General features: G+C 46.5%; 1 protein-coding gene across 2 annotated transcripts in view; it reads left to right on the forward strand.

Annotated features, from left to right (window-relative positions):
* LOC125379753 overlaps window positions 1-12,322 on the forward strand; it is an 80,494-nt gene that overhangs the window by 33,890 nt on the left and 34,282 nt on the right. Inside the window, exon 2 of one of the 2 annotated variants that reach the window (XM_048395791.1) lies at window positions 11,354-11,494. In XM_048395791.1, the coding sequence (XP_048251748.1) occupies window positions 11,354-11,494 (141 nt within the window). The remainder of the gene's footprint in view (window positions 1-11,353; window positions 11,495-12,322) is intronic. The other variant, XM_048395792.1, reaches the window with a different exon arrangement.

The following is a 12,322-nucleotide window of genomic DNA, read 5'->3' on the forward strand; positions in this document are numbered from 1 at the left end:
TACAGCCCTTGGTGTCCACATTTCGCGGCTACAGCCCTTGGTGTCCACATTTAGAAGCTACAGCCCTTGGTGTCCACAATTTTGCGGCCACAGCCCTAGGTGTCGACATTTCGCAACTACAGCCCTTGGTGTCCACATTTCGCGGCTACAGCCCTTGGTGTTCACATTTCAGGGCTACAGCCCTTGGTGTCCACATTTCACAGCTACAGCCCTTGGTGTCCACATGTCAAAGCTAAAGCCCTCGGTGTCCACATTTCAAAGCTACAGCACTTGGTGTCCACATATCAAAGATACAGCCCTTTGTGTCCACATTTCACAACTACAGTCCTTGGTGTCCACATTTCACAGCTACAGCCTTTGGTGTCCACATTTCACAACTACAGCCCTTGGTGTCCACATTTCACAACTATAGCCCCTGGTGTCCACATTTCACAACTACAACCCTTGGTGTCCACATTTCACAGCAACAGCCCTTGGTGTCCGCATTTCACAACTACAGCCCTTGGTGTCCACATTTCACAGCTACAGCCCTTGGTGTCCACATTTGACAACTACAATCCCTGGTGTCCACATTTCACAGCTACAGCCCTTGGTGTCCACATTTCACAACTACAACCCTTGGTGTCCCCATTTCACAGCTACAGCCCTTGGTGTCCGCATTTCACAACTACAGCCCTTGGTGTCCACATTTCACAACTACAGCCCTTGGTGTCCACATTTCGCGGCTAGAGCTCTTGTTGTCCACATTTCACAACTACAACCCTTGGTGTCCACATTTCACAGCTACAGCCCTTGGTGTCCGCATTTCACAACTACAGCCCTTTGTGTCCACATTTCACAACTACAGCCCTTGGTGTCCACATTTCGCGGCTAGAGCTCTTGGTGTCCACATTTCGCGGCTACAGCCCTTGGTGTCCACATTTCTCAACTACAGCCCTTGGTGTCCGCTTTTCACAGCTACAGCCCTTGGTGTCCACATTTCACAGCTACAGCCCTTGGTGTCCACATTTCACAGCTACAGCCCTTGGTGTCCACATTTCAAAGCTACAGCCCTTGGTGTCCACATTTCAAAGATACAGCCCTTGGTGTCCACATTTCACAACTACAGCCCTTGGTGTCCACATTTCACAACTACAGCCCTTGATGTCCACATTTCACAACTACAGCCCTTGGTGTCCACATTTCGCGGCTACAGCCCTTGGTGTCCACATTAAAAAGCTACAACCCTTGGTGTCCACAATTTTGCGGCTACAGCCCTAGGTGTCGACATTTCGCAACTACAGCCCTTGGTGTCCACATTTCAGGGCTACAGCCCTTGGTGTCCACATTTCAGGGCTACAGCCCTTGGTGTCCACATTTCAAAGCTACAGCCCTTGGTGTCCACATTTCGCGGCTACAGCCCTTGGTGTCCACATTTCACGGCTACAGCCCTTGGTGTCCACATTTCGCAGCTACAGCCCTTGGTGTCCACATTTCAAAGCTACAGCCCTTGGTGTCCACATTTCACAACTACAGCCCTTGGTGTCCACATTTCTCAACTACAACCCTTGGTGTCCGCATTTCACAACTACAGCCCTTGGTGTCCACATTTTACAGCTACAGCCCTTGGTGTCCACATTTCGCAGCTAGAGCACTTGGTGTCCACATTTCGCAGCTACAGCCCTTGGTGTCCACATTTCTCAACTACAGCCCTTGGTGTCCACATTTCACAACTACAGCCCTTGTTGTCCGCATTTCACAACTACAGCCCTTGGTGTCCGCATTTCACAACTACAGCCCTTGGTGTCCACATTTCACAGCTACAGCCCTTGGTGTCCACATTTCACAACTACAGCCCTTGGTGTCTACGTTTCGCGACTACAGCCCTTGTTGTCCACATTTCGCGGCTACAGCCCTTGGTGTCCACATTTCACAACTACAGCCCTAAATGTCCACATTTCACAACTACAGCCCTTGGTGTCCAAATTTCAAAGCTAAACCCTTGGTGTCCACATTTCAAAGCTACAGCCCTTGGTGTCCACATTTCACAACTACAGACCTTGGTGTCCACATTTCTCAACTACAACCCTTGGTGTCCGCATTTCACAACTACAGCCCTTGGTGTCCACATTTTACAGCTACAGCCCTTGGTGTCCACATTTCGCAGCTAGAGCACTTGGTGTCCACATTTCGCGGCTACAGCCCTTGGTGTCCATATTTCTCAACTACAGCCCTTGGTGTCCACATTTCACAACTACAGCCCTTGGTGTCCGCATTTCACAACTACAGCCCTTGGTGTCCGCATTTCACAACTACAGCCCTTGGTGTCCACATTTCACAGCTACAGCCCTTGGTGTCCACATTTGACAACTACAGCCCTTGGTGTCAACATTTCGCGGCTAGAGCACTTGGTGTCCACATTTCGCGGCTACAGCCCTTGGTGTCCACATTTCACAACTAGAGCCCTTGGTGTCCACATTTCACAACTACAGCCCTTGGTGTCCACATTTCACAGCTACAGCCCTTGGTGTCCACATTTCACAACTACAGCCCTTGGTGTCCACATTTCGCGGCTACAGCCCTTGTTGTCCACATTTCGCGGCTACAGCCCTTGGTGTCCACATTTCACAACTACAGCCCTAGATGTCGACATTTCACAGCTACAGCCCTTGGTGTCCACATTTCAAAGCTAAACCCTTGGTGTCCGCATTTCAAAGCTACAGCCCTTGGTGTCCACATTTCAAAGATACAGCCCTTGGTATCCACATTTCACAACTACAGCCCTTGGTGTCCACATTTCACAGCTACAGCCCTTGGTGTCCACATTTCACAACTACAGCCCTTGGTGTCCACATTTCGCGGCTACAGCCCTTGGTGTCCACATTTCGCGGCTACAGCCCTTGGTGTCCACATTTAGAAGCTACAGCCCTTGGTGTCCACAATTTTGCGGCTACAGCCCTAAGTGTCGACATTTCGCAACTACAGCCCTTGGTGTCCACATTTCACAACTACAACCCTTGGTGTCCACATTTCACAGCTACAGCCCTTGGTGTCCGCATTTCACAACTACAGCCCTTGGTGTCCACATTTCACAACTACAGCCCTTGGTGTCCACATTTGACAACTACAACCCTTGGTGTCCACATTTCACAGCTACAGCCCTTGGTGTCCACATTTCACAGCTACAGCCTTTGGTGTCCACATTTCACAACTACAGCCCTTGGTGTCCACATTTCACAACTACAGCCCTTGGTGTCCACATTTCACAACTACAACCCTTGGTGTCCACATTTCACAGCTACAGCCCTTGGTGTCCGCATTTCACAACTACAGCCCTTGGTGTCCACATTTCACAACTACAGCCCTTGGTGTCCACATTTCACAACTACAGCCCTTGGTGTCCACATTTGACAACTACAACCCTTGGTGTCCACATTTCACAGCTACAGCCCTTGGTGTCCACATTTGACAACTACAACCCTTGGTGTCCACATTTCGCGGCTACAGCCCTTGGTGTCCACATTAAAAAGCTACAACCCTTGGTGTCCACAATTTTGCGGCTACAGCCCTAGGTGTCGACATTTCGCAACTACAGCCCTTGGTGTCCACATTTCACGGCTACAGCCCTTGGTGTCCACATTTCAGGGCTACAGCCCTTGGTGTCCACATTTCAAAGCTACAGCCCTTGGTGTCCACAATTTTGCGGCTACAGCCCTAGGTGTCGACATTTCGCAACTACAGCCCTTGGTGTCCACATTTCGCGGCTACAGCCCTTGGTGTTCACATTTCAGGGCTACAGCCCTTGGTGTCCACATTTCACAGCTACAGCCCTTGGTGTCCACATGTCAAAGCTAAAGCCCTCGGTGTCCACATTTCAAAGCTACAGCACTTGGTGTCCACATATCAAAGATACAGCCCTTTGTGTCCACATTTCACAACTACAGTCCTTGGTGTCCACATTTCACAGCTACAGCCTTTGGTGTCCACATTTCACAACTACAGCCCTTGGTGTCCACATTTCACAACTACAGCCCTTGGTGTCCACATTTCACAACTACAACCCTTGGTGTCCACATTTCACAGCTACAGCCCTTGGTGTCCGCATTTCACAACTACAGCCCTTGGTGTCCACATTTCACAGCTACAGCCCTTGGTGTCCGCATTTCACAACTACAGCCCTTGGTGTCCACATTTCACAACTACAGCCCTTGGTGTCCACATTTCGCGGCTAGAGCTCTTGGTGTCCACATTTCGCGGCTACAGCCCTTGGTGTCCACATTTCTCAACTACAGCCCTTGGTGTCCGCTTTTCACAGCTACAGCCCTTGGTGTCCACATTTCACAGCTACAGCCCTTGGTGTCCACATTTCACAGCTACAGCCCTTGTTGTCCACATTTCAAAGCTACAGCCCTTGGTGTCCACATTTCAAAGATACAGCCCTTGGTGTCCACATTTCACAACTACAGCCCTAGGTGTCCACATTTCACAACTACAGCCCTTGATGTCCACATTTCACAACTACAGCCCTTGGTGTCCACATTTCGCGGCTACAGCCCTTGGTGTCCACATTAAAAAGCTACAACCCTTGGTGTCCACAATTTTGCGGCTACAGCCCTAGGTGTCGACATTTCGCGGCTACAGCCCTTGGTGTCCACATTTCAGGGCTACAGCCCTTGGTGTCCACATTTCAAAGCTACAGCCCTTGGTGTCCACATTTCGCGGCTACAGCCCTTGGTGTCCAGATTTCACGGCTACAGCCCTTGGTGTCCACATTTCGCAGCTACAGCCCTTGGTGTCCACATTTCAAAGCTACAGCCCTTGGTGTCCACATTTCACAACTACAGCCCTTGGTGTCCACATTTCACAGCTACAGCCCTTGGTGTCCACATTTCACAGCTACAGCCCTTGGTGTCCACATTTCAAAGCTACAGCCCTTGGTGTCCACATTTCAAAGATACAGCCCTAGGTGTCCACATTTCACAACTACAGCCCTAGGTGTCCACATTTCACAGCTACAGCCCTTGGTGTCCACATTTCACAACTACAGCCCTTGGTGTCCACATTTCGCGGCTACAGCCCTTGGTGTCCACATTAAAAAGCTACAACCCTTGGTGTCCACAATTTTGCGGCTACAGCCCTAGGTGTCGACATTTCGCAACTACAGCCCTTGGTGTCCACATTTCACGGCTACAGCCCTTGGTGTCCACATTTCAGGGCTACAGCCCTTGGTGTCCACATTTCAAAGCTACAGCCCTTGGTGTCCACATTTCGCGGCTACAGCCCTTGGTGTCCACATTTCACGGCTACAGCCCTTGGTGTCCACATTTCGCAGCTACAGCCCTTGGTGTCCACATTTCGCAGCTACAGTACTTGCTGTCAACATTTCGCGGCTACAGCCCTTGGTGTCCACATTTCGCAGCAACAGCCCTTGGTGTCCACATTTCGCGACTGCAGCACTTGGTGTCCACATTTCCCGGCTACAGCCCTTGTTGTCCACATTTCGCAGCTATATCCCTTGGTGTCCACATTTCACAACTACAGCCATAGGTGTCCACATTTGAAAGCTACAGCCCTTGGTGTCCAAATCTCTTGGCTACAGCCCTTGGTGTCATCGTTTCACAGCTACAGCCCTTTGTGTCAACATTTCGCGGCTACAGCCCTTGGTGTCCACATTTCAAAGCTACAGCCCTTGGTGTCCACAATTCGCGGCTACAGCAATTGGTGTCCACATTTCAAAGCTACAGCCCTTGGTGTCTACATTTCGCGGCTACAGCAATTGGTGTCCACATTTTAAAGCTACAGCCCTTGTTGTCCACATTTCGCGGTTACAGCCCTTGGTGTCCACATTTCGCGGCTACAGCCCTTGGTGTCCCCATTTCGCGGCAACAGACCTTGGTGTCCACATTTCGCGGCTACAGCCCTTGGTGTCCACATTTCGCAGCTACAGCCCTTGGTGTCCACATTTCACAACTACAGCCATAGGTGTCCACATTTAAAAGCTACAGCCCTTGGTGTCCAAATTTCTTGGCTACAGCCCTTGGTGTCATCGTTTCGCAGCTACAGCCCTTTGTGTCAACATTTCGCGGCTACAGCCCTTGGTGTCCACATTTCAAAGCTACAGCCCTTGGTGTCCACAATTCGCGGCTACAGCAATTGGTGTCCACGTTTCAAAGCTACAGCCCTTGGTGTCTACATTTCGCGGCTACAGCAATTGGTGTCCACATTTCAAAGCTACAGCCCTTGTTGTCCACATTTCGCGGTTACAGCCCTTGGTGTCCACATTTGCGTCTACAGCCCTTGGTGTCCACATTTCGCGGCTACAGTCTTTGGTATCCACATTTCGCGGCTACAGCCCTTGGTGTCCACATTTCGCTGCTACAGGCCTCGGTGTCCACATTTCGCGGCTTCAGCCATTGGTGTCCCCATTTCGCGGCAACAGCTCTTGGTGTCCACATTTCGCGGCTACAGCACTAGGTGATGTATTCCATCAAAATAGAGACCGCTATGATTGTGTATTGATGATAGATTTGTGTGTGTTCAATGATTTACAGCTGCTCACAGCTTCTAAAATGTTAAAATATATTTTTATATTTAGTAGCTACTATTTTCCACAACGGCTATGTGTATTGAGACTTAATATTGGTCAGTGCATCAGCACAGTGTAACTGATCAAACTTCAAGTATTACCTTTAGTTTAAACATATTTTATTCAACAATTATGATCTGTCACCTGAATATCAATTATGAGAATAAATCAATAACTATTTGATGTCATTATTTAACTTTTGTATTCCATGAAAAATAAAGAAATAGATAAGGTCCTTAGGAACATATACATACACAACTCATATGGACATTAATCTTATGTATGAAGTGGTCTGTTTCCAAACAAAACAAATTTTAAATATAATTGTAATATGAATACGGTCCATTAATTTCTTTTATAACAGTGCATGATATTTTTGTTTGTTTAATCACAAGAACAGGATGGCACTTAGGCTGGTGAGTTAGTCATATATTTATAAATGAATGTTATCTTTTGAAAAGGGAATGGGGCACATATACGTACATTGACAATTCTTGCAGTTCTGTTCTGTTGGAGAAAACAACAACATGGAAATATCCTACCTTATGTATTTTGTCAGGGTTCTCACCCATGAAATAATGTGTAATTAGTGTGGCAGGACTTTCCAGAGCACTTTGACAGTGAAGCTCATGCATGTCCTATAAAGGAACATGAACCATTGGGAAATGTCAGTCAATGTGATGTACACAAATTCAAAATAAATGTAGATCATCATCACCTTTGGATCTGACATCCTTGATCATTTGATGGGTGTCTGAATATCCAGTCGGTAGAGGTTCTTTTCATGTTCCATGTGTCTCAGCCTTCTCGAGTGACAAGAAATGTCCCTGTATACATGATCTCCCCTTATGTGGTGTATTTTCGCATACATGTACTGCTGCAAACCTGTCCTTCCCTTTTATGCCATCACAGTATCCAACTTCATCAGCCCGTGTGTCACAAGTTCCTCAGTTGGTGTGCATAAAAGTGCCCTTGCCATCGTCACAGTATCCAACTTCATCAGCCTGTGTGTCACAAGTTCCTCCGTTGGTGTGCATAAAAGTGCCCTTGTCATCGTTGAACAAGAATTGCCCCAAAAAGAGTCGAATTTGCAATAAATAAACTCATTTGTCTTTTCTGGAATAATCTTAGGTTTAGAGATTGATATTTTCAGAGGCATTTATTATTTTGTTAAAAGTTCATAAGGATATTTCTTTCATAGACCAACGTCAAGACATCTGACAAGTTAGACAGAATGATAAACTTTAAACGTCCTCATTTCTGAGGTGTCCATACTTTTCAGATTTCTTTCTACTTTTAGGACAAAACATGAGCTGTCTACTTGAGTTTTGTTAAGAAAGCAAATACTTGTTTTATAATGCGAAAAGGAATTCCACTGATGTGAATTTTTTTTCCGCCCATCGTTCCACGAAATCCAGTTGAAATGTAATTTCTTGTGAGTTTGTACCGAAACCTGTAGGTGCTTTTGTATCCAGAATAATTTTGTATTACAGTTTTGTAGTTTCAAAGATACACATTACTTTTTGTATGAAAAGGTTAATTTATTATATCACTTTTCTGTCAAAACACTACAATTAACTTACGGTTTACCAATTTATTGACCCCTTCTTCGGTGACCGTCCTATCAGTCAATCAATTTGAGTTGTGCCAGTGTGGACTGACTCCCCTCAAGGACCACTACATTTAGGTAAGTCATATCATGAACTCGATGAAATGTTTTATCATAATGTTCAGCTCATTGTTTGTAATAAACATGAAAATTTTTTTATAATCATACAGATTTAGTTTAGTTGTCTTGGATACAATATCACCAAGTACTTTGGGTACAGTTTTGTTTTGGCAACAAAGTCACATAGACTCTACATTCATCCTGTCGTTGTGCACCTGGCCTGCTTCGGTTCTGAAGGCTGGGGAGGGGAGGTACATGTTTTAAAGACAGTCCTTAATATCCTACATTGTCCTTCTTGCAATGGCAGCCAAATAACAATATTATGTTATTATTATGGCATGTCAATATGTTATATCGCTCTCCGTTGCCGTCGTGTTCACAAAATAATTTCCAAATTAGCGTGGAATCCTTTACGGTTTCGGATTAAGACTTACACATTTGATGTTACGCACCTGTGTCAATCACGAAGACATATGAGAAACATAGGAGTGAAGACTGATATCTAGATCAATGAATAGTAAACAGTTGACGAAAAATAGTAAATCATGTATTTTCTCTTGAATTTGAATCTATTTCGGGATTTGTTATATGATAGCTTACAAACCTTTGCATATTTTGCTTTGATGTGTGTCAGGCGGTACCTGTTTCCGGTTTCAGAACTGACAGCTAAAATTGCAAGTACTTGGATTATCTTTCATAAACTGCATTTGTTTTTGCTATTGAATGGTTGACCTAGAACGTACATCAGTTAAGATTTGGAATGTCATCCAATGTTTGTGATTATTCGCAGTCTTTGTTCAACTAAATAAATTGCGAGTTAGGCTACGCCCAAACGTGTCACTGCATGACGTTCGTCGGCCTGTATATAAAAATGAGATAATTTTTCACAAAGTTTTATACATCCGTGTCAATAATTCTAGATAAGTAAGTTAGATGTAACAAATTTATTGCAATATGCATATGGAGTTTCTTTACCGCCGTTGCCATGGATGTACAAGTTTCATCCAATCGATGATGTTACAATTCAGATTGTTCACGTTTAGAATTAATTGAATTGAAATTTGTTATTTTTTAGAAATTAAGGAACTTGAGTGTTTTCCTTTCGTCAGCAAAAAAAACCTTATGATCGAATATGAAAAGTGAAAAAAATACTAAGAACATATCGGACTGCATGCCGCTCAACGTGAAGTGCCAAAAGTCATGAATGGCCGTTTCTGGTAGTTGTATGCCGATAAATTAAGCAGATACTTTCTTAACTCGCGTTGTTTTCTTTTTGAGGTAAATAAACTACTGAAAGTTTAGATATTTTGCAAGCTGGTCATTTATGCGTACCATACATGACTTAAAATATACGCTAAGCCTACTCGTTGTAGCGAGTTTCATGTGGGGATGTCCTTCGACTGTGCGCAACTCTGGATTCAACAGTAGCATTGCGAGCTTTAAGGTAGGCATGGAACTTTCTGTTTCACATTGTACAGCATTTGGTGATTATGAAAAGAGCTTTGTCGCTTTTATCCCAAATTCAGAAATGATGTCATTAAAATGGAAGTGATTAAAACTTCAAGTTGCAAATGTGTTCTTATTTGTCCTATATTTTCCAAAACCGTAATCGCATTGGGTGTGTTATAGGTCCAAACCAGAACTGAGGCCACTGAATCGGAAACTCTAATACTGTGTTGATGGTAGACTGTGGGACAGGACTGCATTTGGCACCAATGGGGGGCAAACATGAGTATAGGAAGGATCAGCTGTCACTTGATTTGGAAAAGGCAAAACTGATTCATGGTTGAGGCATTCAGGATGAGATGAAGTAGGAGTTGTATAAGTTTCTGCGTCTAATGCATGGGACCTAGGTATCACGGTAACATTGACACTCTGAGATCGAGAAACCATAAGTATAAACTATCTTGGCAGGTTCAACCACGTTCTGCCCAGTTCCTGTAACATGAATATGAACTTGCCAGCAGCTGGGCAGGCTACATTTTACTGTGAAACGAGGAAGTATCAAACATCTTGGCAAGCTCGACAATATTGTTTCCTGTACAAAAGATCACTTGCCGGTCTCTGGGCCTTGGAGCTGCGTCTCACTGTGACAACTCGACCACATTCCGTCCCGGTCATGTGTCACGTGGTCGCCGGTCGGCGAGGAACCTGTGTGTTAGTGGGAAATCTCGACCACATTCCGTCCCGGTCATGTGTCACGTGGTCGCCGGTCGGCGAGGAACCTGTGTGTTAGTGGGAAATCTCGACCACATTCCGTCCCGGTCATGTGTCACGTGGTCGCCGGTCGGCGAGGAAGCTGTGTGTTAGTGGGAAATCTCGACCACATTCCGTCCCGGTCATGTGTCACGTGGTCGCCGGTCGGCGAGGAAGCTGTGTGTTAGTGGGAAATCTCGACCACATTCCGTCCCGGTCATGTGTCACGTGGTCGCCGGTCGGCGAGGAAGCTGTGTGTTAGTGGGAAATCTCGACCACAGTCCGTCCCGGTCATGTGTCACTTGGTCGCCGGTCGGCGAGGAAGCTGTGTGTTAGTGGGAAATCTCGACCACATTCCGTCCCGGTCATGTGTCACGTGGTCGCCGGTCGGCGAGGAACCTGTGTGTTAGTGGGAAATCTCGACCACATTCCGTCCCGGTCATGTGTCACGTGGTCGCCGGTCGGCGAGGAAGCTGTGTGTTAGTGGGAAATCTCGACCACATTCCGTCCCGGTCATGTGTCACGTGGTCGCCGGTCGGCGAGGAAGCTGTGTGTTAGTGGGAAATCTCGACCACATTCCGTCCCGGTCATGTGTCACGTGGTCGCCGGTCGGCGAGGAACCTGTGTGTTAGTGGGAAATCTCGACATGCATGGCAAGATGAGCGCACGGAGTTTGTTATACAAACGCACGGTCAGGCTTCACATTTTGAGCACAAGAAGGGGTTCAACTGAGCGGATTTACAAAAGACCCTCTGTGGGTAATTTGCCAGTTTGCAAACAAATACAGTCAGTAGTCATCTTATTGAATGCTACCTAACTATTATAAAGTGACAGTGTTCAAGTCGGCATTCCTTTAGTTATACAATATGGTTGAAACCAAGAACTTAAATATCACCCCTAACATTCTTTTGTTTTTCTCCTAGAAGCACCTCGTTTGGGCAGCTGCTACGAGAATGTAACTGAAGCCGCCAGTCGCAATGGTATCGAGAAGGCATGTCCCAGTGGACTTCTGTTGAAGATCAACTCCGAAATCAATGAAATGAGGCCACTGGTTACTCAAAAAAGTAAGTGAAGGGGTGTCAGTCTAACACTGTTGTGTGCTCAGCGTGAAGGAACGGTGTCAGTCTAACACGGTGGTGTGCTCAGCGTGAAGGAAGGGTGTCAGTCTAACACGGTGGTGTGCTCAGCGTGAAGGAAGGGTGTCAGTCTAACACGGTGGTGTGCTTCGTGTGAAGGAAGGTGTGTCAGTCTAACACGGTGGTGTGCTTCGTGTGAAGGAAGGGTGTCAGTCTAACACGGTATTGTGCTTCGTGTGAAGGAAGGGATATCAGTCAAACACGGTATTGTGCTTCGTGTGAAGGAAGGGGTGTCAGTCTAACACGGTGGTGTGATTCGTGGGAAGGAAGGTGTGTCAGTCTAACACTATGGTGTGCTTCATGTGAAGGAAGGGTGTCAGTCTAACACGGTGGTGTGCTTCGTGTGAAGGAAGGGTGTCAGTCTAACACTATGGTGTGCTTCGTGTGAAGGAAGGGTGTCAGTCTAACACTATGGTGTGTTTCGTGGGAAGGAAGGTGTCTCAGTCTAGATCTAACACGGTGGTGTGCTTCGTGGGAAGGAAGGGTGTCAGTCTAACACTATGGTGTGTTTCGTGGGAAGGAAGGTGTGTCAGTCTAACACGGTGGTGTGCTTCGTGGGATGGACGGTGTGTCAGTCTAACACTATGGTGTGCTTCGTGGGAAGGAAGGGTGTCAGTCTAACACTGTGGTGTGTTTCGTGGGAAGGAAGGTGTGTCAGTCTAACACTATGGTGTCCTTTGTGTGAAGGAAGGGTGTCAGTCTAACACGGTGGTGTGCTTCGTGTGAAGGAAGGGATGTCAGTCTAACACGGTGGTG

This window comes from Haliotis rufescens, unplaced genomic scaffold (genome assembly GCF_023055435.1).
Source record: "Haliotis rufescens isolate VD_foot unplaced genomic scaffold, xgHalRufe1.0.p SCAF_145, whole genome shotgun sequence".
In the NCBI taxonomy this organism is placed as follows: Eukaryota; Metazoa; Mollusca; class Gastropoda; order Lepetellida; family Haliotidae; genus Haliotis; species Haliotis rufescens.